Source organism: Typopeltis vanoorti, chromosome 10, assembly GCF_054136105.1.
Source record: "Typopeltis vanoorti isolate ZY-2024b chromosome 10, IOZ_Tvanoo_1.0, whole genome shotgun sequence".
Classification (NCBI taxonomy): Eukaryota; Metazoa; Arthropoda; class Arachnida; order Uropygi; family Thelyphonidae; genus Typopeltis; species Typopeltis vanoorti.
In genome coordinates this window covers 42980951-43005390 of record NC_143558.1, presented here as the reverse complement: position 1 = coordinate 43005390, position 24440 = coordinate 42980951, and the positions used below count along the sequence as shown (strand labels likewise).

The window sequence follows — 24440 nt, the reverse complement described above, 5'->3', positions numbered from 1 at the left end:
TAAGTGGAATTGGTGGCGCTGCTGTCACGTACGCACAGTAAAATTTGCACAATCCTTTTTACCTGCGTTTACTGCAAATATCTGACTGCTTTCGGCTCCACCAATGCCAAAATTTCCCCTATCAGCGACTTTTGGTACTACATCTTTTTTTTTTTTTTCACCGAATTCATCTCCCCATGCCTTCGAAAGACTCAATATAAAATGTGGTCTCATTCTGTACATTAGTTTTAGCTACAGATACTTCCAAAGAGGGAAAGTTAATTTATGGCCACCCTGTATATATGTATGGGGGGGGGGGGGTTGTAAAGGAAAAAAATTATTGATGTTTTTTTCTGTGAATGCTCTTCTAAAGGACAGCCTTCATCAAGAGTGGTAATACAATAGAATGAAAGAGAAAAGTAAGAAGTTTGGTGGATCAAATGTTGAACTGTCAATGCATTTACCAGCAGATGTTGACATATTTAAAGGCTTAGGGAAAAGTGGATTAAGTAGAACTGGATTCAACCATTAATTCAGCACCCATGAAAATATATCTATTAAAAAAAAAAAAAAAACTGGGGAGGGCACATATGGCATGAATGAACAGAACATCTATGAAATAATGACTGGAGTCAGGCTGTGAGAGGGGGAGGTCATCAGTTAAATGTAATGCTTTCTTCTGGGATTATAGGAAAATCATATCAAGAACTTTAGAGATTTTGATATACCAAATGAAACAAAGATTGGGCAGCTGTTTGCAGGTGAGCTCCCTGTGTTTGTGTGTGTGTGTGTGTGTGTGTGTGTGTGTGTGCGCGCGCGCGCGCGCGTGCACACGTGTGTCAGTCAAAGAGATTTCCTTTGATGTCCAGGTGACTGGAGAATTAGGTATTATCAAAGGTAAAGAAGAAATCATTCTTGTAAGAAAGAAGATAGAACTGTTTCAGGTAACAACCAAGAGATTTCCTCTGATATCCAGGTGACTAGAGAATTAGGTATTATCAAATGTAAAGGAGAAATCATTCTTGTAAGAAAGAAGATAGGACTGTTTCAGGTAACAACCAAGCTGATGAAATCATTCTTGGCACAGTGAAGAAAAGAAAGAAGATCAGTGCTTAGATCAATGGTTTACAGAAGATCTTGTAGTTTGGAATGGCTGAATACTATGAAGTTTGTCAAATGAAGAGGAGTAGAATGTAATGTACATAAACCAACAGTACTCTGGCATTCACTGAGAAATTCCAGAGAGGAAATCATTAACTATAAAGTACAGAAAACTGATCATCCAATTACTAATGGAGGAAATAAACCATAAGATGACAGCTTGCTAAGTGGGCCTCTATCCTGCCAAATTCAATCAAATATCCTAAAAATGTTAATAGTTAATATCATCATCATCAAATTCTTGACATTTACCCTGAAGGGGCGTACAGATATGATAGTACTACATGAAAAATTTACATCATTACTAACTTCCTATCTACAATATAACATATAACAAAATAACATGGTTATTTTTTATTCAATATCTAAAATAAATACCAAAGGTAATGCATGCCAAAATATTTCTGTGGATTAGCTGTATTCTAGACTCCCCCTTTTATTGTCATTTGCCTCATGCTGACAATGTGTTCCTAAAGGTGTATACCCAATAGACCACTTTTGTACATCAGGTTTACATAAAAAAATCAGAAATCCATGGTGGACTTAAAAAGTTAGAAGCAGTGAAGAAAAAGAATAAAGCATATGTTCTTGGCAAGTAAGCCAGCCTGTGCTCTTAGAGAACTCAGAGAAAAATGCAAAAAAGCAAAGTACAATGTAAAACCAGCAAAATATTCTAGAAGGAATGAGATGATAAAGGTGACATGAAAACTAAAGATATTTTAGAAATATGGAATACAGCAATCCCTCAATTAATGAGCCCCCCCGATTAGTGCGTCATTTTTTTTTTCGATACCCAAATTCGATTAGTGCACCTATATACATTTTAAAAATAAATATTACAGATTTTAAAAAATTTTCTCTCTGTACATTTTTATACTCACCATTCTCTCTGTACATTTTATACTCTGTACTCACCAGGATGAAATAATTTAGTTACTGATTTGAAATATTTTAGAGTTATTTTTTAATGGCATACTACACTATTTCCATGTATGCTATGTTCCAAATTTACCAACAAAATTTATCTCGTCTGCTTTACATAGCATTTTGCTGATCATATCTCGTGCAATTGTTTTCCATACTTTTTTATTTTAAATCATTTTCATAACCTTTAATCATGAGTAAAAGAATTAGTGAGCAAAAAACAGAAGTGTGAAAATGATTTCGAAAAGTAATCTGATTGGAAGAAAAACTTGAAATAATAAAGAAAAATGAACAAGGCGAGTCCAGAGCAAAGATAGGACAAGAACACAAAAATGGGTGAATCAACTGCTGAATACAAAGAGAAAGGTAAGGCTGCTTGAAGTTCATCACGCATGCACTGAAAATCAAAGTATTATAATGATTGAATTAGAGAGACTTCTTTTTACATGGATCAAAGATTGTAACCAAAAACGGATCCTGCTAAACACTGGCCTTATTAAATCAAAAGCATTGTCTCTTTATAACCTGGAAAGAAAGGGCCATCAATGATGGAAAAGAAGAATTCCACATTAGTGCTAGGTGATTTGAGGGTTTCAAAAAGAGAAATAGCCTACATATGTTCTAATCACAGGTCAAGCTGCAAGTGCAGATAAGTAGATATCCAGAGATTTTGAAGAAAATTGTGTAATAAGGGGACTAATGTGATGAACAAATATTTAATATCGATGAAACCAACCTTTTTTTGGAAGCGAATGCCTTCCAAGACTTTTCTAGCCAAATCAGAGAAATCTCAGCCTGGTTATAAAGTCGCAAAGTCGAATGAAATTACTGCTAGCAATATGCGAGCCGTTTGATAGCACATTCTTCCACATTGTGCAAATGATTTTAGAGGCTTTTCAAATTAATCTAATTAATTAAATCTCATTCTGAGAAATTGAGTTATTCCGACCTACTAAATTTAGATGCACAGCAGGAAGATCCTGAAGAATATGAAGAAAATTTAATCACAGACAAGCCCAAAGAGGTTTCAAGAAACAATTTTAAAATAGTTTTTGTACAATCAAAGTTTTTAAGCAATTCTCAGAGACTCCCCGATGAAGAGAGAACCAGTAAAATTTGCAGAAGAGGCAGGCAATAGGGCCATCAGTTGTAAGAAAAAAAGAAACAGAATACTCGCCAAACTACATTAGCTCAATTCTTTGTTAAGAAGCAGAATAATAAATTTATATTCTGAATATGTTTTATTGTCTTTCAGCTTCATGGTTTTCCTTTAACTAGGCCCTGAGATATACCCTAATTCTTTTATAAAAAAAATTAAGGGTCAAAAAAAGAAATCTGAGGAACGAATTATACATTATCCCATAGGTTATTCGATTAGTATTTTCAATTAATGCGCCTGTTTTAAAGAACGCATTAGGTGCATTAACCGAGGGATTGCTGTAATTATTTTGATTTGTGGTTTTATGGCAAAATATTGATAGATGGATAGATAAATAAAAAATAAAAGGTTTAATATCTACATATAAACAAATTTATTATCAAGTGAATTTTAATCAATTAATGTTTTATAAAAATTTAAAAACTTCATGCAATTTGTCCAAGATTGACAACACATCTGCCTGACCATAGAGCTCAGCTGTATAAATAAAAATGTCATTTCTCTTGTGAGAAGCATTCACACTTTACCAGAATGACTAATGGTAAGATGATTGCTGTATTTCTCATACATGGATGGATGTATCAGACCTCAGTAAATAAGAATGAGAATCCTCAATGGGTTTTAAACATGTTTCCTGCAAACAGAAACAAAATGGTTTGTGTTTCTGCAGCAGATACTAATCATCATCAAATTCCTGACATTTATCCTCAAGGGATGTATAGAATACGATAGTACTACATGAAAAATTTACATCATTACCAACTTCCTATCTACAATTTTCCTCAAATCAATCTATTACCTGTCAAGGCTACAACTTTGTCAGATCTCATATTTCTGTCTTCTAAGGCACTTTTTACTGTATCAATCCACCTATATCTTGGTCATCCTCTGGGTCTTTTTCCTACCAACCTGGCAGAGAACACTTGTTTTGCTAATCTTTCCTCTTCCATTCTGTTTAACTGACCATACCACTTGAGATTACCTCTGCTAACACATTCCTTGATGCTAACAATGTCAAGTTCTTTCCTAATATCCTCATTTTTAATATGATATTGCCATTGATGCCATCTGTTCGCACCCCTAATCTTTCTCAGGACTCTCATATCTGTGGTCTCTAGACTTTGGCCGAGTGTTTTACTTCTAACCCAGCTCTCAGATCAATAAGTTAAAACTTGTTTGAACACTGTCTTGAACACAGCTAATTTAGTTTTTCGACTAATTTCTTCCTTATTCAATATAAATTTATTCAGTTGACTTCCTACCATACCAGCTTTGTTGATCCTGTGGTCTATTTTCAAATTTTATTTACAATCTTCATTAAGAATCGTGACTAAGTAGTTGAAATGTTTTACTTGTTCTATAGGTTCTCCATTCACAATGCAGGTGATATTTTCAATGCTTCTGTCTATTTTCATTGTCTTTGTCTTGTTATTGCTGACCTTCACACTATATCCAGTACAAAAGTTATTCAATTTAGTCAGGGAATCTTGCAGACTTGTAGCAGATTTATTTAGAAGTATAACATCATCTGCATAAAGCAAACAGCTGACATTAACATCTCCAATTTTGATATCAGATTTAATACCATTTTCCTTCATAATGTGATCCATGTAGATAATCAATAACAAAGAGGATAATGTACATCCTTGTCTGACACCAGACTTAACATCAAACCATCTTCTTGTACTTCCTTCAATTCTAACTGCTGACTTACAACTCAAATAAAGACTAAATATTGCTTGATATAATGTCCAACTGACACCATACAACTGAAGCGTTTTGAATAGCTTCTCTCTTGGCACTTTGTCATATGCTTTTTCCAGATTTACAACACTTAAATACAGATCTTTGTTATATTCCCATGATTTCTCAACTATTTGTCGTAAAGTGAAAATCTGATCCTCATAGCATCTATATGGCCTGAATCCAGCTTGTTCTTCACCAAGCTTCACTTCCACATCCTTCTCAACTGTTTCTCAAGTACTGGCATAAATCTTACCAGGAACACTCAGTACAGAAATACCCCTGTAATTCTCACATTCAGTTTTATTTCCCTTTTTTATATATGGGTACTATGAGAGCTCTACTCCAATTATCTGGAATTCGTCACTCTGTCCAGGTCATTTGAACTACGCAGTGCAGCCACTGTAAGACTTTTATACTTCTATACTTGAGTATTACTAGTCAAATATCATCTACTCAAGCTGCCTTTCAACATTTCAGACTTCTGATATCTTTTCTACTTCAAGTATGGATATGTATTCCTGATTGCATGCCTGGTCACTGTTGTGTTTTTCATCACTATGCTGTCATCACTGCTAGTTTCATTTAGCAATACTTCAAGGATATCTTTTTCTCCAGTTTTCATATCACCTTTATCATCTCTAATTCCCTTTTCAGCACTCTTTCCTCCATTTCTGAGCTTCTTCAACAACCTCCAGAATATCTTGCTACCTCCTTGATATTTATTTTCTATGTTCTTACTGAAGTCTTCCCATGACTTTTGTTTAGCTAGTTTTACACACCGTTTTGTTTTCTTCCATTTGTCTCTGTATTCTCTAAGAGCACAAGCTGACTTATTCGCCAGGAACTTTTGATATGCTTTCTTCTTTTCCTTCACTGCCTCTTTAACTTCCTGTGTCCAGCATGGAGTTTTTATTTCTCTATCCTTGCATGCAACCTTACCACATGCCTCTCTCATTGATTTAATCAATGTTTCCTTCAGAGCTTGCCACTGAATCTCCAAGGTTTTGTTCCAGTTCTCAAACTCTTTCATTTTTTCATTTTGTGTATTTTAGTCTACAGTTCACGTCTGAGAGCTGTTCAACTTTTATTCGCTTTAAAACTTTCTTACATGTTCTTCTTTTCAATATGAAATTTAATTTTATCCTACTCAAGACTAAATGGTGATCACTTCCAATTTCGAATCCTCTGTACACTCTGGTGTCCTGCACCAGAGAGAAAATATCACTATCAACAATAACATAGTCAATGAGACTTTTCTTATTCCTTGTGTCTTCTTTCCATGTGAATTTGTGCACATTTTTATGTGCACAAAATTCACATAAATTAAGCAAGGTTAGTAATAACCAGTCCATGTCCTGAGCAGAAATCCAACAAGTGTTTGCCATTATTATTAGCTTTGATCTTTTCTCCAAATTTTCCCAAAATATTTTTGTATGTCTGCCCATCATTTCCTACTCTGCTATTTAGATCCCCAACAAGGACTAACTTTTCATTTTACATTGTGTCAGTTGCTTTCTCTAAAGCTTCAAAAAATTCCTCCACTTCTACCTTAGCAGAACCTTCTGTGGCACCATAGGCACAAATAAGTGTCTAGTTCCCCATTCTGATATTTGCCTACATCACTCTATTTGAAATTGCCTGCCATTCAAGAAGATTAGCCTTATATTTAGTGTTGAATACTATGGCTACTCCTTCTTTTCCTTGATTGTCATTGCCTGAATATAACATTTTGTATTTATTGCTCAGAAAGATCTCACCAGTTATTGCCTTTTTTGTTTCAGTCACCCCTATTATATCGATTTGGTACCTATCCAATTCCTCAGCTAGCTCCATTTCTTTGCCATTCAGACTTCTTATGTCGATAGTACCGATCTTGAACTCTGGTGTTACACCCTGATAACCAAGAATGTAAAAATTTCAGTTATCATGGTGTAACAAGAAAATAAAAATATAAAGTCCTATGTAAGTTGCTAATACAAAATATTTAAAGACTGAAAATATGCTTGCATCCAAGTAAATTAATTATAGCAGAAATTGTTTATTTAACTAAATAATAAAGAAGGGAATCTTATTACAAAAAAAAAAGGATATGGAAAAAAATAGGTTAAGTAAGACACAGAAGATTGATGATAAGAATTTGTATGCGAGAGGCTAATTTAACACTTGAAAAAGGGAGATTAAAATATTCAAGTAAATTCTAAAAAGGGGATTAATTTAGTATAGATTAATATACACTAAATATATATTAATATATTTATATTAATATATAAAGTATAGAGTATACTTTATATATTAATATAAAGTATATAAAGTATAGAGGCTAGCTTAAAACAAATGACGATCACTCAAGGTCAATTCTCGAAGTGAGACGTCGTCACGTGAGAATTGCATGCAAAGGAAAAACGCGACTTTAATTGGTGAGTAGGATCGACTCCAGTAGGGGGGGGAAAGAAATTGAAGGAGGTGCCGATAGGGGCCATAGAGATAAAAGGGTTAGGAACCCCCCCCCACGTTTTTTTTTTTTTTCCTCATGAAATTTTTCTTCATGAAATTTTCGTACATATAACACGTGGTTTTTTGAGTGACGGCATAGGAGTTATCTCCGTCCAACACATCAAGGAACACCATATAATTACAAGAAGGAAGAAATTTTCTATTTATTTCATCATCCAGTACTCGAAAAAAAAAAAAGGGAAAGAAAATCCATATAGAAGTCCATGCCCATGCCCATGTGATGAGTTATATAGTGATAATATAGAAGATCCTATGTGTGTCCTTAATTCAAGCACGAAAGGTATAGGTCGTGAAAACCAGGGTTCGTCATATAGAAAGGTACTGTAAAATCTTGTATCAATTGAAATCGCATATAGTTGCAATCATTGTTAATTACTGGACAGTTGAAGATAAACTAGGACTTTAGTACAAGTCAGAGTAGAATGAGAGTAATCTAGTTTGTATTATTTGATAAGCATTCATGTGCTAGAGATTTATGTATGCGCATGGTATTTCATATGAAAGTGTCTTAAAGGTCAAATGTATGTATGGGCATAGCGAAAGGATAGTTTAACCTATATTGATTTGTTTTGTAAGTTAGATAAGGTAAACTGAATATAAATATAAATGTCCATGGTATTATAGCAATATAGAGCATTCTGACTAGTATAAGGTTAGGTAAAGTGTAAATTTGTTCCAGGATTATATGTATATATATTTATATGTATACAATCTGTTATGATGGCATGATTGCAAATTCCCATATAGGATTTTGCCCTAGTACTTGTATTTTTGTAATAAGATTACAAAATTACTTGTGTAATTTTGTAATCATATTCTTAGTATTGAATTGTGTTTTTATAGAATGGAAATTGAATTGTACCATGTCTAAGATTTTAAATAAACTTTTGTTCATTGATAATACAGTTGTCTGAAATTGCTGCCTAATGCACCACTTGAAAAAAAATGTACGAACCTAATCACGCGTGAAATTAATGTGGTAAGTTACGAGATAAAGGGTCACGACTGCCAAATAGTTTCACACTCAGATATATTTTTGTAATTGCTCCTTGTTTTCAAATTATATATCTTAAACTAAATGTCCTGAAAGTGCAGTATAATATAAATATTAGGGACACTAAGGGGAGAAAATGCTTAAATATTTGAATTTTGTAATATCTCGTACATGGTTAAAATTTGAATAAAGATAAGCAGAGATTCACTTGAAAGGATAAAAGAAAGTTTAATAATCGTAGGTAGGTACACAACACTGGTGATATTGAGTCGGGGTATGTTTTAGAAGCCAGTAACTGACTTTTTGTTGTTTGCCCTGGTTCCCTGGCGAAAACAACAGGGGCCTTGTTTAACATGTTAACTGCTGCAATGCTATTCCCCCCCCCCATCTTCACAGGCCAGTGGGAATAATAATAACAAGTTAACTTGTGAAACAGATATATATCACATGGCTCTAGCAGAAAGTGTATGTGTGAGGCACACGGCAGTCAAAGTATTAACACCAGGCAATGCCCCCAGCTGGCATGAAATTCTGTCATGTTGTACCATCATTTAATATTTTGGTTTAAGCCAATAAGAATATAATTTGGTCAGATAAATCCCAAATTGCCAGCCCATCCTCGTTCATTCAGTATCCAGGCAGATACCTAACAGTATTCTCCACTAGAAGGTGAGGATTGGGCATTAGGTCAGAAGCCCTGGTTGGTTCTCTGCATTCCTTTATATGGAGGTCTCCTCTCAGTTATAGAGCTTTAATCCTTAAGTACCTCCTCAAGAGTTAATAGTGAATTAGAATTTTGAATAGAATAAAGAAGGAAAGTTTTCATTCCAGCATGAATTATTTCAGTGATTTGTTCAAGCATCTGGTTCATGAGAGTGAAATAGTGTTCAGATCATGGAAAGAGTAAAAATCATGTAAGGTTATCTCACTTAACACCACTGCACCAGCAAAGGAAATGAGAACAAGAGAAGGGCATTTTTCATAAAAGAGAAAATTTGGACAAGGTTATGATTTTTAATTACCAAAGGAAGTGAGCCTTCACTTGGTTATAGTGTAAATTAAAGATGCCAAGAAATTATATTCTCGTTTATTCTTTTATCCAAGTGTAAGCAAACAACAAGTTTGAGCAAGAAGTATCTTTACAACTTCACATCAACTGTCTTAGTATCCCACAATGCAAAGTACCCCCACCCAACTTTTAGACATGTATAATGCTAGGCGCATTATAGGAAGGGCCACAACCCAGACTGATTTCGACTTTTATTGAGACCTCATCAGTGGGGTCCAGACCCAAAAGCAATACCAAGGTTGAAGTAATGCAGAAGTCACATATTCCCATATACAAGTAGATAAAAGGTGTATCATATTATTATTAAAATACTCTGGATCAGAGATAGCTGCTGAAAGTTTTTTCACTTGGCCCTCAATTGTATATTAACACTTAGTAGAGGGAACAGATATTATGTTCATTCATCATACAGCTAATTATGTGTTCAGTAAATATCAATTAATTATATATTCATATTTACAATTAAATGTAGTATTATTAAAAATTGCAATTTTCATGATGAAAAAAAAATACTATAAATAATACTACCACAAGTGTTAAATTTCATTGTGCATTTCATGTTATAATGCATTTAAATATTTCTGGCATGTATCAGAAAATAAGGCACATCAGATTATGAAATAAAGTATTGTACTTAAATACTTTCCTTTCTAAATAAAAGGAAATAATATTATTACAATATTTAAAAAAAAAAAAAAAATGCCAAATACATACTGCCACCATGTGGAACTGTCAGCAATCAACACTGAAAATACTGAATGCTAGCAATATGCAATTATTACATATTAGAAAAACTGATTATCAAATATTTTTATAAATCCTCTTTAATAAATAGATAAATAAATTAAATTTGTTAATTTAATAGTTTTCAAAGAGCATAACTGAGTTGCCTTCATTGATAAAAAACCAAGCTATATTCAGAACCCATTTACCACAATTCTATGAAATATCTTTTCCCCATGAATTTATTCCCCAAAAGCTTTTATTAGATTCTTTTAGTGCATTTCAAACAGTCAGTAAATGCCTACACACAGTAGCAGCATTATTCTTTATGTAAATCCTAGCTATAAAAGGCTGGAAATCTGCAGTGTATTAATATTGCAAGTAGACTAATAATTAGATAATCTAGAAATCTGTTCAATAAATTAAAGATAAGATGTTTTTCAAGCCACTTCAGGCATGTAGTAAGTGGTAGTCTTATACCAGGAATTATCCTGAAACATTTACTAACATCCATGCTTACAGTGGGATTTAAACATAGTCTGTTAGTCGAAGAGCAGAGATCCTATTCACTTGACAAGGTTTATCCAAGAGGATGATATGCAAGAGTGTTAAGAATATTTTTCATGACGGGGTGGAGGGGGATATACAGTTGCTTGAATAGGCAAATTGTGGAGAGAAGAGAATGAATGTCAGTTTAACGCCATAACATATAAGATGTTGCATTTAGTTTCAAGATTGCAAATCATGTTTCATATTGGTGGAACTGTATATTCAAAAACATATTTATCTGAGTTCAACATGAAGTATTTGCCAAGACTACAATACTTCAGCTCTTCAAAAAGAACATTAACAGGTTAATTTTCTCTTGGTCCCTGGCCATGCATGACTGATATGACATAGGGTTTGCAGCCTCTCATGTCCAGGAATAATATAAAATTCGGAGTTCAAATTTGGACATATATTGCAAAAGTGATAGGGATAAAGATAGCACAAAAAAAATTATAGCAATAAGCACATTTTAAACTTATTCTAATTATGATATTATTAAGATGGAGACTGATGAGTAAGATAAGAAAGTTATTGCTCTGTAGAAGGTCTCAATCCAGCTGCATCTGGAGTGTGTGGATGTGGTCAACTAGATTCTAGGACAATGCAGAAATGGAAGAGGAGGGTAACTAAGATTATATCAGGAGTTGGTCAAAATTATATCTAAACCAACTAAGGCCAAGGCCAATATATTATGTCTATTATCATGCTCTCTGGTCAATTTGTGTGTTTTTTGAATTTAAAACAAAGTTTTCCAGAAGGGAAAAAACCCTGTTAACTCATCATGAAACAGACTCGCTCATCTTTAGATGAAAAGTCTTTTTATACAGTTTGTCTCATATGGTAATATTATAACTATAGAATGCAGACTATGAGGATTGATTAAGGGATTGTGGATTAGTAAATAGGGGGAGAAAAAAATGAAACAATCTTGTAGGATAGATACAGGGAAGATTATTCAATGCAAGGCTTGAAGGAAATGAATGAGAGGCCATTCCTGAAAGTTGAGTGGGAGTGTAATAATCAAGGGAGAGCAAATATTTCACATGGCAAGTGCTAAGAGAATACAGTATGTGTCCAGAGGGAGTGATGGGTGTACTGAGTGTGAATGAGTAAATTAAAGAAGTAGAGAATGAAGCTATTCTCTCTCTCTCTCTCTCTCTCTCTCTCTCACACACACACACACACACACACACACACACAAAGGGTGATCAAAATGCTGCAATATTCCATGCAATTGGTGTTTACAACCAGGGGGTTGTAAACACCAAATGCATGGAATTTGCATACCACAAAACTCGGTAGGTGTGATAAGGTTTAAAAACATGGACACAATTTTTTTCCCTTCATTCTGATTGTTAATATCATCCACAGTGATGGCACTAACCTTTCCCCAGTGTGTTTTACTCATGAAGCTGTACTACCTAAACAATTCCAATACTGTTATACTGCACTCCATAATTTTGCTACCTGAACAAATGTTGACAAGGTCCACTATCTCCATGTACTCTGCGACAAATGATTACTCTTTTTGAAGAAACTAGATCATTGGGAGTTAGACCAGCAGAGGTTACAAACCAATCAGTTCACAACAAGTGAATGAAGTTGCTACTGACACTGTGGAGTAGGCCATGAATAACAGCATTGGTTCTTGCAGTGCATATGCAGGTACAAGATACTTGGATGTGCCTTACACAACTGTCTGGAAAATTGTGGAAGATTCTGTATTTCTACCCATTCGAAATAACCCTGACACAGTAGCTGTGTCTGCAGGACTTCGAAAGTCAACTGTCATTTGCTTTACCATTCACTGCTCAAGTGGAGTTGGATGCTGCATGGCTATGGATGATTTTGTGGGTAAGATGATGATCACTTTCACCTGAACAGAGCTGTGTTCAGGTGAAACCCACAGTTGCCAGGCTATGGGCTATGCAAAACCTACACACAATCCAACAAATTCCTTTGCATTCACCCATAGTTAGTGCCTGGTGCAGGTTTAGAGCTTTGTTTATTACTGGATCATTCTTATTTGAGGACATTCACCAGTCAGGTCTTGTGACCTGCTCAGTTACTGCCAAGAGATATCATGATATGATAAACAATTTTGTTGTCCCACAGCTACAGCAGCACCTGTGCATGGATTGAGTCACTTTCATCCAGGATGGGGCCCTCCACACATCAGCTGATCCATACAGGAGGTTCTTTGAGAACATTTCACAGAAGCCAGGGTGATCAGCCATGCATTTCCCATTGCATGGCTGCCTCGTTCACTTGAACTGACCCCATGCGACTTCTGGCTGTGGGGATTTCTGAAAGACAAGTTTTATAAGCATCATCCAGATAACTTGCTAACACTCAAAGACAGCATAACACAGCAAATGTGTAACATCAGTCCTAAAGAAGAGCAGAACATTGAACAGTAGAGCACATGAATGCATGATGGAAGTGAATAAAAATGTGTTATTTATGGTTATGTTGATTTTCTCCTTCTTACACATACAAAAAATTATGTAAATTACATACAGGGTGTTCGGGATAAATTTGACATATTTATAATTAATTATATTTTTCCGTAAGTTACATGTATTAACACACACTTCTCTTCATTTAAAAGTTTGGACCCTTCTTCATTCATATACAAGATGTCAGAAAGGATGGATAGCTGGAACCCACCTGAATCATGGAAGAGAATAACTTGCATCATGATGATTCGTGCCCGCCATCAAAATAAGGATATTACGACTGCTGCCCAATGCTCCCTGAATACAGTAAAAACAATCAGGCATGAACTAGAGACTTGCAATGGTGACTACGAGGATGTAGCAAGAAGAAAGATCCCTAGCAGACGATCTGATTGCGTTCGTACAGCAGAATTCCTCGCAAATCTGCAGGAACAGGTGTTGAAGAACCCTGGCATTGGAATTCGGGCTTTGTTCGTGGAGTTGCTAACTGTAGTCAAGCCCTGGATAACAAGGGTAGCCAATGGTAGGCCGTATGTATGGCAGCAGGATTCGGCCCCTTGCCACACCTCTGGGAAAAGTCAAAAATGGTTGTCTGAAAATTTCTACGACTTCACCAGTCCAAATGTTTGGCCTCCAAACTCCCCAGACCTTAACCCCATGGATTATTTTGTATGGGGCGCAGTTGAAAAAGACACCAATCGCACTTCCAGTAATACAAAAGCCCAGTTAATGGATAAAATTAAAACAGTTTTTGCGGCCCTTCCCAGGGAGACTGTAGCATCAGCTTGTTCGAGGTTCCGAAGCAGAATTGAAGCTGTGATCGATGCTAATGGTGGTTATTTTGAGTAAATCTTGTTGATAGTATTGTAATTAACTCTGCCTGTAATGTTTTTTGTCAATTCATTAAATTTAATAGATACAAAGAAGATTTTCTTTTTCCTTACGAAACTGTCAAATTTATCCCGAACACCCTGTATATTGCTTCTGCATGATGCACAATGTATTCATGCCATGTTTAGAAGCTTTGCATCACTGAGTAGTGCTCCACGAAGTCTTAAACAGGGATACTTTAATTTTGATCATCCTTATATCTGACCCAGACATGAAAGGTCACAAGCCCTATAACACATCAGTGTTGTGTGTGTGAGTTCTCTGTGGACCTGCTACAGAAAGTTCTAGAACATCATAGTGGATATAATTAATAACAGGATATCTCATATACATCAGTGATTTATTAATTTTCTAAATGATTACCATTACCTTGTGTTCCAATACAAAAGATATCTCCTTGGTGAACATACCTACAAAATATTTAAAATTTAATTAGATAACAGTAGCATCTAACAAACTAGCTATAAAATAACAAAATACACATTACCATTTTATTTTTATACTATTTTCCTTTCCGAATAAAAATATGAAGTTTCACTTTTTACGAAATTTTCAGCTATTTATACACAAGCAAAAATGTGAAAAACATCTCCAGTTAACCTGTTAATATGAATAGGCATGTATCATTTTTTTTTAAAATTAATTTACTGATATTTTCTTACTACTGCATTTTATATTTTACATAGCTGTAAATAAATACAGGTATCTATAGACCAGCAAAAGATGCATTCCCAAGAGTGATTAATTAATTTCTTTCTCCTAATAAAAATTATTTCAGAAACAAATTGCTTATCTGAACATTTGTCGAAATTCACTTTTCTATACAAAATTATCTTATTCTAATTATTCTAGATATGTTATGAAAAAAAAAAGGCAGATGCATTTTATAACAGAAATATTTTTAATTAAAAAAATTGGTATAACAAAAATAAAAGAGAAAAAAATCTGTTTGGCTAAGTTTCCCAGAAAAATTTGTTAATTTTGAATCCAGCTGATGCCTCTTGTCTTTTGTTTACAGAAATTATCTAAGGAAAGCTAATTTACCCTCACTTTCTCTTTTTCAAACTCCTTAAAACAAAACATTTGATCTGCAACTCTCTTGCTAGCTGGAATTTTTTTTTATATCAAATTTAGCATATGACCTGTACTTAGTAGTGAAAACATTCTTTGGCCCAGAAGACCTGGGTTCACTTCTCATCACAGTAGAAAATGAGAGTAATATTTATAAAAACTTCAACTAAAAGCATGTTAGATGGTCTCAATACAGATGGTGGCAGCAACAGAGTCTTTCCTCTAGGAACCTTAGGTTTTTGTCTCACACATAAGATATAAACAAGGCTGTTCAACCTATGGCATTTATTATAGGTTGAGCAGCCTACAGTAAATAAGGTGTTCAACTTTGTTTCTTTCTCTCTTCCTTCCTTCCTTTTCTTCCAAATCTTTCAGATCCTTTGCAAGAAACATCAGCAATTCTGAGTCCAGAGTTGTGCTGTAAATGTGTGCTCCATAGTCATTAGTTTAAGTGCTGATGCTAAGTTTAATGAATGGTGTTGAAATTTCTCTAAAAATCTGCACAAGATTTTTTTTTTCTTTTTGTATAGAAATCCTACCCATGACAGGTAAACTTGTAGTATATTATTATCATAAGTAGGGTAACAGTTAGATGAACTACAAATCCTGCTCTACAGAACAAACATGGAACTTTTTTGAGTCATTTCAGATTTCTAAAAAACAATGGTAGTCTCACACCAGATAATGAAAATTGTCTACCATCCAAAGACATTCACAAACATCCATGCCTGAATCCAGAGCCTAATTGGAGAGTGGAAGTGAACATGTTAATCATTAATAATTATCATTAAGAGTAATGGATCTTAATTAATCTTCTTTACATAGTCAATTTCAATGAGCTCTTGGGAAAACACTATTACAACGAATTTCTGTGAGTGAACAGATTGTCCGCATCACTCAGTTTGTTAAGTAATGCAAAAGAGAAAACCTAGTTTCTTGGATTCTAAAGATAATATACACCAAGAAAGACTGGGGCCTAGAGTTATCTTAAGAAGACAAATCTGACACTAGCACTGTAGTTAAGAAAGTTATCTCTGCTGAAGAATGGTTTGGCAATCGATATCTTCTATATTACTGAAGGATATTCAAGAAGTTCAATTTATTTGCATTATACAAATTAATAGAATGTCTAGAATTCCCTGATTTGTGTAGTACAAATGTCAAATATAAAAATAGATTTGGTTTCAACCAAAGAAGGTTACTGATATACAGAAGGCAAAAAAAATAACAAAATAAGAATAAATCAATGAAGGAGCAGTGAGTTGTGGTAATTCCAGTATCAGTAGCAAACTCTGAGGATAATGAACTATCCACTATCACATGTAATGAGCAAATAGAAAACTAGTTGCAAAAGGTAATTTGCAAGTTTACTTAAGAGGCTTTTGTTCCAAACCTGATGAAATAGCTTAGAGATGACAAAGTAACCATTTGTTCTTCTCCAAACTTTTTCATGGTATTTGTCCAAAGGAAGATGATATTAAGCAAGATTTCCTGTGGACTGAAAACATTTCACACTGGAAATCATTTATTAGAAATTAGATCTCTAAGTTGCACAGAAGTTGAATGGATTTCTCTGTTACTTTAGAAAGGAAGATTTAATTAATTAATTTCATGGTAAAGATTTGTTATCTTCTGAGGAGTAGGATGAATATAGACTAATTTGTAGTAAGCTTCAGACTAATCAGAAGATTCTGAATTCTTTCTGTTAAAAAATCAAAGAATGCATTAAATGTTGTATGTTTGAAAATGCAGGAGAATGTTCACCACAATTATGCCAAGGTATGACAATGAGTTGGGACAGAGAGCAAGAATCATGAATGATATGCTAGCAGAGCTGTGTGAGGAGAAGGGAGTAGTATGCAGATGTACGGCATGTGTCTGAGAGAAGAATGGAATTATACAGGCATGATGGGTTGAATTTGAATGACTTTGGAGTGAGTGCACTAGAGAAACTGCTGCTAGATGGCAGTGCGTCATGCAAGCAAGAGATCGGAGGTAAGAGATGAAGTGAAAGACCAGGAGAGTGATATTGAAGAGACAGAAGTGCTTGGCAGCAGAAACAGTAGTAGTGCGACATATGAAGAGAGAATGGGAATGCAAGAGGAAAGGGAAAAGAGGGGGGAGCCCAGGTGGACATGGCATAGGGAGAGTGGATGTTGAAAGCAGCAGTAAATGTGTGCATGGAGATAACTAGCATAGAGATGGAGTATATTGCGATGTGGGTGGAAAAGTTGAGACAGTGGGTATATGTGGTAAGCGGTGATACAGGTGATTGGGCAAGGGCAGGTGTTGTGGGGAAACCACAACCAACAAGTGGCTTGGATAGGACTGGTTATAGACATAAAAATTAACTGCTGTGTTTGGTTACAAATGCCAGAAGCATCAAAAATAAGGGAGATGTAATGGTTTTACTGATTGAGTTTATTTGCTCCAAAATCATTGGAATAAGCAAATCATGGTTGATGAAGATGATATCCTAACAGGGAATAAAAATGGAAGAGGGGGGGGGGGGGTTCAGCTGGTGATAGCAGAGGAATTAAGTCCACATAAGGTAGACATGAAAGAGGAAAATAGTGACAATGGTTAAGAGGGAGTGCAGTATAAAGTGGAGATTGAGCATATTTAGTTGGATGTTGCTATAGGCCAGGGAATGAGGAGAGTAGTGATGAAGAAATATATAAACAACTTGGATCAGTGAACGAAGGAAGCATAATTATGGGCAATTTTAATTATGGTGGTATAGACTGGAATGAAGAGATAGCATATGGGAATAAGGAAAATTAATTTCTCAAGTTCTTGAGAGATAACTATCTCAGGCAGCATGTAAAGGAGGGTACGTGAGGATCGAGAGTTTTAGATCTGATCATTTCATCAGAGGATGTAATTGTGAGTGGGGTTTCACACTTTCCTCTGGTTGGCAAGAATGATCACCTGAGTTGTGGCTAGCCATATACAGACTTCTGTGAGAAAAGGATATATGTGGAATTACAAGGCTGAAGATTATGACAAGCTTAGGAGACAGCTTGGAGCTATAGCATGGAATGAGAAGTTGAGCAGTAAAGAAATAAATGCTGCTTGAGAAAACTGTTATGCTGTTATGTATTTCACAAAGAAATACATAACAGCATCAATGTGTGAATGTATTCTGAAGGCCAAAAAGCTGAATAAGGTAGGTGTAAAATTGATGAATGAAGGGCTTAAGCATGAAATCTGGAAGAAGAAAAAGGTACTTTGGAATCAGTACAAGATGAATAATGGTAATAATCAGTTACATGAACAGTATAAAGAACAAGCCAGGAGAGTGACTCAGTCAGTAAGGAAAACAAAGGTGCAGTATGAGCAGAAATTGGAAAATCAGGCAAAGAAAAATCCTAGAGAGTTTTTTTTAGATACGTGCCAAGCAAATAAGACATTGTTGAGGTATTCAGTGATCAATTTAATAAGGGTGTTTCATCCTGATCAAGATGGAATCATGAGGAACTTAAGTGTAGAGGACATAGCAGAGGATGGTTTAATTGCGAGTGAGCAGGAGGTATTTGAGGAAATAAATAACCTTGATGTCAATAAGGTTATAGGATTTTTGATAGATTAATAAGGTTATAGGATTTGATGACATATCACCACACATCTTAAGGGAATTGGCAATAGCACTGGCAGTAACTGAGTGGTGTCTTACAATAGCACAGGTTCCAAGGGAGTAGAAAGAAGGTAAAATTGTTCCACTGCAAAATGGTGATGATAACGCTGTGGCTACAAATTATAGGCCAATCTGTATATTTCGAGTTTTGCGGTGAAGATACTGGAGAGAGAGAGAGAGATTAGTGAGAAGTAGGATACAGAATTGGGTTGAAAACAGCAGCATTTTTTGTGGTTATCAGCATGGGTTTGTTAAGGGAAGATCATATTTTTATTAACTTACTTATGTAGTATAATAAGGTGATGAATATCTTGGACAGGGGAAATAAATATAAGAGTATGGTCTAAAAAGTTCTCGGCCTCAACACTATAGGCAAGATTTTTTTTTCTAAAGTTGGTACATCTGTCATAAGCACATCCATGTGAAATTGAAGTCACCGTATCAAGCTGTATTTGTTTTATACAGCTGTCTGAAGCAAAAGTGTTGTCTGTATCCCTTGAAATGGGTAAAATTGAGTATCGTGCAGTTATAAAATTCTTCGTAAAAGGTTTAACACCAAAAGAAATTCATTCGAAGTTCATAAAAGTTTATGAGTACTCTTCTCCTTCATTTTCAACAATTAAGAAATGGGCTGCCGAGTATAAACATGGCCGTATCAGCCTTGCACAGACGATCCATGTGAAGGAGTCCAAAAAGTGTAACAACACCAGAAATCATTGATCGAGTGTATGATATGTATTGGATGACTGGACAGGAGAATCAAAGTGCGTGAAATTGCTGAGACTATAGGCATTTCAAAAGAACATGTAGGATATATTTTGCATGAAGAATTGAAATGAAAAGCAAATGAAAAAGCTTTGTGCAAGATGGGTGCTGTAGTTGCTCACAGCAGATCAAAAACGTACCTGCATGAAAATCTCTGAACAGTGCTTGAAGCATTTTAACAAGAATCAAACTGATTTTGTGCATTGATTTATTACTATGGATGAGACTTGGATTCACCATTACACACCAGAATTAAAACAGTGGACAGAAGCCGGTTTCAGCATCAAAAAAGACAAAGTCGGTTCCATCAGCAGGAAAGGTCATGGCATCTGTGTTTTTGGATGCTAAAGGCAATTTGTTTATTAATTATCTTGAAAAGGATAAAACAATAACTGGGGAATGTTATTCCAATCTTTTAACCAGACTAGATGAAAAAATTCATGGCAATGAGAAAATTAAGGGATCTGCACTATGAATTGTTGGAATATCCACCCTATTCCCCAGATTTGGCTCCCTCTGACTTCTATCTCTTCCCAAAACTAAAACTCTTCTTCGCTGTTCAGTGTGTTTCTTCAAATCAAGAGGTGATTGCAGCTGTAGAGGAGTATTTTGCAGATCTTGCTGAGAACCACTACAGGGACAGGATAATGGTGCCGGAGCATTGTTGGAATAAATGTATTAGTCTTACGGGAGATTATGTTGAAAAATAAAAATAAATTTGAAATTATAAATTCGTTTTTTCATTGTTCAGCTGAGAACTTTTGAGACCACCCTCGTACAATGGTGTACTTGGATTTTGCAAAAGCTTTTGATAGGCTCCTACATGACAAACTAATAAATAAATTGAAACAGACGGGATTGGATAACAGACTTCTGAGCTGGATTAATACTGCCTGTCAGATAGGCATCAGAAAGTTGTATATGAGGGTGTGGTATCCCACACGAGGAAGGTCACTAGTGGTATACCATATTGTTCAGTTTTGGGACCATTGTTGTTCAACTTGTATATTAATGATATTGGGATGGGTTTAACTAGTGAGTTGCATTTGCATCTGCAGCTGTTTGCAGATGATGCAAAATTGGGAAGAACAATGCAGAGTGAAGCAGATGTTATGGCCTTGCAGGAAAACTTAAATAGATTTCATGAATGGGAAGGTAAGTGGAACTATCAGCTCAATGTTGCAAAGTGCAAGATTTTGAAATTTGTTAAACAAGAATGGATGCAGAGTATATTTGGTGGGGAAACTTGACCAGAGATAGAGAAGATGAGAGATCTGAGAGTTGTGGTAGAGGACAAAGACCTGAAATTCAGGGGCTACATTGCACAAGTTGTGAAGACGTCACATCGGATAATGGCAATGATGGGGAGTACCCTGACATGCAAAAATAAAGAGGTTATGATGCGACTGTATAAGGCCTTGATCAAACCTCATATGGATTATTGTGCACAGATTTGGTCACTGGGTTTTCAAGGTGATGGGGATATGTTAGAAAGGATCCAGAGAATTCACAAAGGTGGTCAGTGGTCTTTGGAATGTGGTACAAGGACAGATTGAGAGAATGTAAATTGCAAAGCCTCATGAGTAGGAAGGAGTGGATATGATTGAGACATATAAGCTATTCAGGGGTTATTATCAGGTTGACATGGAAGAGATTTTTCATAGAATGGGAGACATGGAATAGAACAAGGTCACTGTTGGAAACTGCATAAAGAAGGTGCGAGAAGAGGAGTGAGGAGAAGGTTCTTTGCATGGGAGTGGAATTCATTGCCTAAGCATGCTGTGAATGTAGACACATTGAATCAGTGTAAAGTACAGTTGGATGAGCATTCTGTGCAATAGTGTGTATCTCCCACAATGAGTCTCTGACTCCATGGAGATCAGATATTGATGATGATGATAATTTTCAAGCCTGCCAAAAAAGCACTAGTGGAATAGGAGTGTAGTAACTTCAAACTAATCAGAAGATTCTGAATTCTGTAGATAGTTTTTGGTACTGAGACCACATAGCAATATGTAATGAGTATATTAAAAATAAACAATTAAAAAACCTGACAAGTTTTGTGCGTCGTAAGACTTACATCATTAGGGGTAATGGTACATACAAGTTTTACACAACAAAAGCTTATTGACAATTAATTATACATATTAGATGTTTTTTATAACTTCACAACTGTTAAATAAATTGATAAACCAGAATACAAATGAATACAAGGTCAGGAGAAATCCACATGTCTGAACATGTAAAAGACATTGAAAAAAGAAGGCAGCACAAATCAGGTTTAGCATTCCACACAGCCCCTACTGACCACCAAGCACTTTGGCAAAACAGACAAAAATGCCATATATTTATAATAACTGTTTCACAAGAAAATTTAAAGTCACACAAATGCTTAGGATCCCTACACAGTGCAATAAAAATGAAGGCTTGATTTTACATCAAGTGTGTCTGCCTTCATCAAAAATTTCACTGCCACGGACCTAGGATATAGTATGCGTGAACCACAGAACATGACAACAACTAACAATGTTCCAACATGCATACAGTAACGAATATATCATTTGTATTCTGGTTTATCAATTGATTTAATAGTTGTGAAGTTATAAAAACATCTAATGTGTAATTAATTGTCAATAAGCTTTTGTTGCATAAAACTTTTATGTACCATTACTCCTGATGATATAAGTTTTACAAAGCTCAAAACTTGTTGGGTTTTTTAATTGTTTATTTTTAATAAACCCTTTATATTACTATGTGGCCTCAGTACCAAAAACTACCTACAGAACTGCTTAGTCACAGAAACTTATGTTTAGATTCTGAATTCTTTCTGATAAAAAATCAAAGAATGTATTAAATGTTGTATGGTTGAAAATGCACAATTATCATGAGGCTAAAAGTAGTTATATGAGGAATACATCAATGGGGAAGAATTCACCATTAAGATGCAGTGTGAATTGGCTAGCAGACAGATGATGCATCATTTAGAGGAAAACTAAAATACCAGGAGACCGGATTTTTCTGTGAGTAAAGATGCAACAGACCTATTAAAGTGAAAAACAAGATGGAACAGAATCAGAGGGTAAAAAAATTATGACTGCCTTGGCAAGGATCCAGAAATCATAACTTGCATTTAGATATGATTAAAGTTTCCTTTCTGCTTTTTGGAACTCACAAAATCAGTTTCTGATGAGCTAATGATTTGGTTGCAACTGAACATTCATTTTACTACCTTTGATTGTAAAATGAAGGCTCGGCATAAATCCCAAAGTGGTACAGATGCTTATAAGTCTTTAGGTGGTAGATGATCAGCTGACACGATACAATGCTAGGTTATATATTAGATCTAAAGCAGATGAAAAACCATGACTGGTTTGCAGAGAGGATTTCTAGTAGTACATCTAATCTTTTACCTAACAACACAATCAATGGACTACATCAAGGGGCAGCACTCAGTCAATCATAATAGTACTATTAGTCAATTAATCTTAAAATATTAATCTAGTTTCTTTCGCGAATGTAAACAAACCCGCACTTTGCCCCATTATTAAAGCAGCTCTTCCCGTTATTTGGAAGTCAAATTTAAGTGCCTGGGTCACACCTGCCATGTTTGAAGATTGGATCCCGACTGTTTAATTCTTGCTGTGGAACGTTATTGTTGGTAAAAGAAAATTCCCTTTAAAATTCTACTTGTGCTATACAATGCTCCTGGACATCCAACATCTTTAGATGACCTTCACCCTAATGTAAAGGTGATCTTTTTACCACCCAACACTATATCGTTACTACAGCCGATGGACCAGGGAGTCATTTCTGCATTTAAGGCTTATTACTTACGGCATACAGTGTCCTGCAAGCAGTCAGGGCTACGGAAGATGATGTGATGATCTTGAGAGAGTTCTGAAAGAATTATAACATCCATGATGCCATCAAAAACACTGCTGATTCTTGGAAGGAAGTGAAGCAATCAACAATTAAAGGGGTGTGGAACAAACTGTGCCCTCAATTCTATGATGATTTTCGTGGCTTCACAGAAGACATCGCCGAAGCAAGAATAGCTGTGGTGGATAGTGGCAATGCACTGCAATTGGACATCAATGAAAATGATGTCATTGACTTACTAGAATCCCATTCACAAGAATTAACCAATGAAGACCTTATGGAGATAGAGAAGCAGCTGATAGAAACACAAGAACACGAAGAAGCAGAAGATCCAGGGCCAAGAAAGTTCACCACACAAGAACTAACTGAAGCTTTTTGTCTCATTTAAGCAGGATTTGCTAAGCTTGAGGAGCAAGATCCTAACATTCAGAGGTTTTACAAAGGTTTACCGTGCAGTTAGTGAGAAAATCAGCTGCTACAAGGCCATTTATGATGGAAAAAAAAGAAAAGGGCTGTACAAACAATCCTGGAAAACTTTTTCAAGAAACCGAGCTTTCAGTGGTAAACTCCCCTCCTCCAGAAACAGAATCAAATCCTGATTCTCCAACACCAGGTCGACCCTCTCTAGCATCATCTCCATCATCATCTTCCGATTAATGTTAGCCTACCTTCTTGCCTCAGAAATGCCCCTTCCAGTAAGCAAGGCATTCATGCAACCTTTAATATTCTTTTTTGAAATTTCTCCTATCTAAACATTTTGTATGAGTTTGTTTTTATGTTTTGTTTTGTTTTAAAGTAAAAGAAAGCACAATAGGTTCTGTATTATTATTATTACAGTACAGGAGTATTGTTATTATTACAGTATTACACTGCATTATTGTCACATATGAGCCATTATAGTATTGTTATTATTATTATTG

At 35.3% G+C, this 24440-nt stretch overlaps 1 protein-coding gene across 2 annotated transcripts in view; it reads right to left on the bottom strand.

The window, feature by feature from the left end:
• Window positions 1-24440, bottom strand: part of Pex6 (peroxisomal biogenesis factor 6) — a 338534-nt gene that overhangs the window by 296332 nt on the left and 17762 nt on the right. For both annotated transcript variants that reach the window (XR_016548921.1, XM_090398889.1), the window contains exon 3: window positions 14538-14578. Coding sequence is in view for 1 of the 2 variants with exons in the window: in XM_090398889.1 (XP_090255015.1) it covers window positions 14538-14578 (41 nt within the window). In the remaining variant the exon portion in view is untranslated. The remainder of the gene's footprint in view (window positions 1-14537; window positions 14579-24440) is intronic.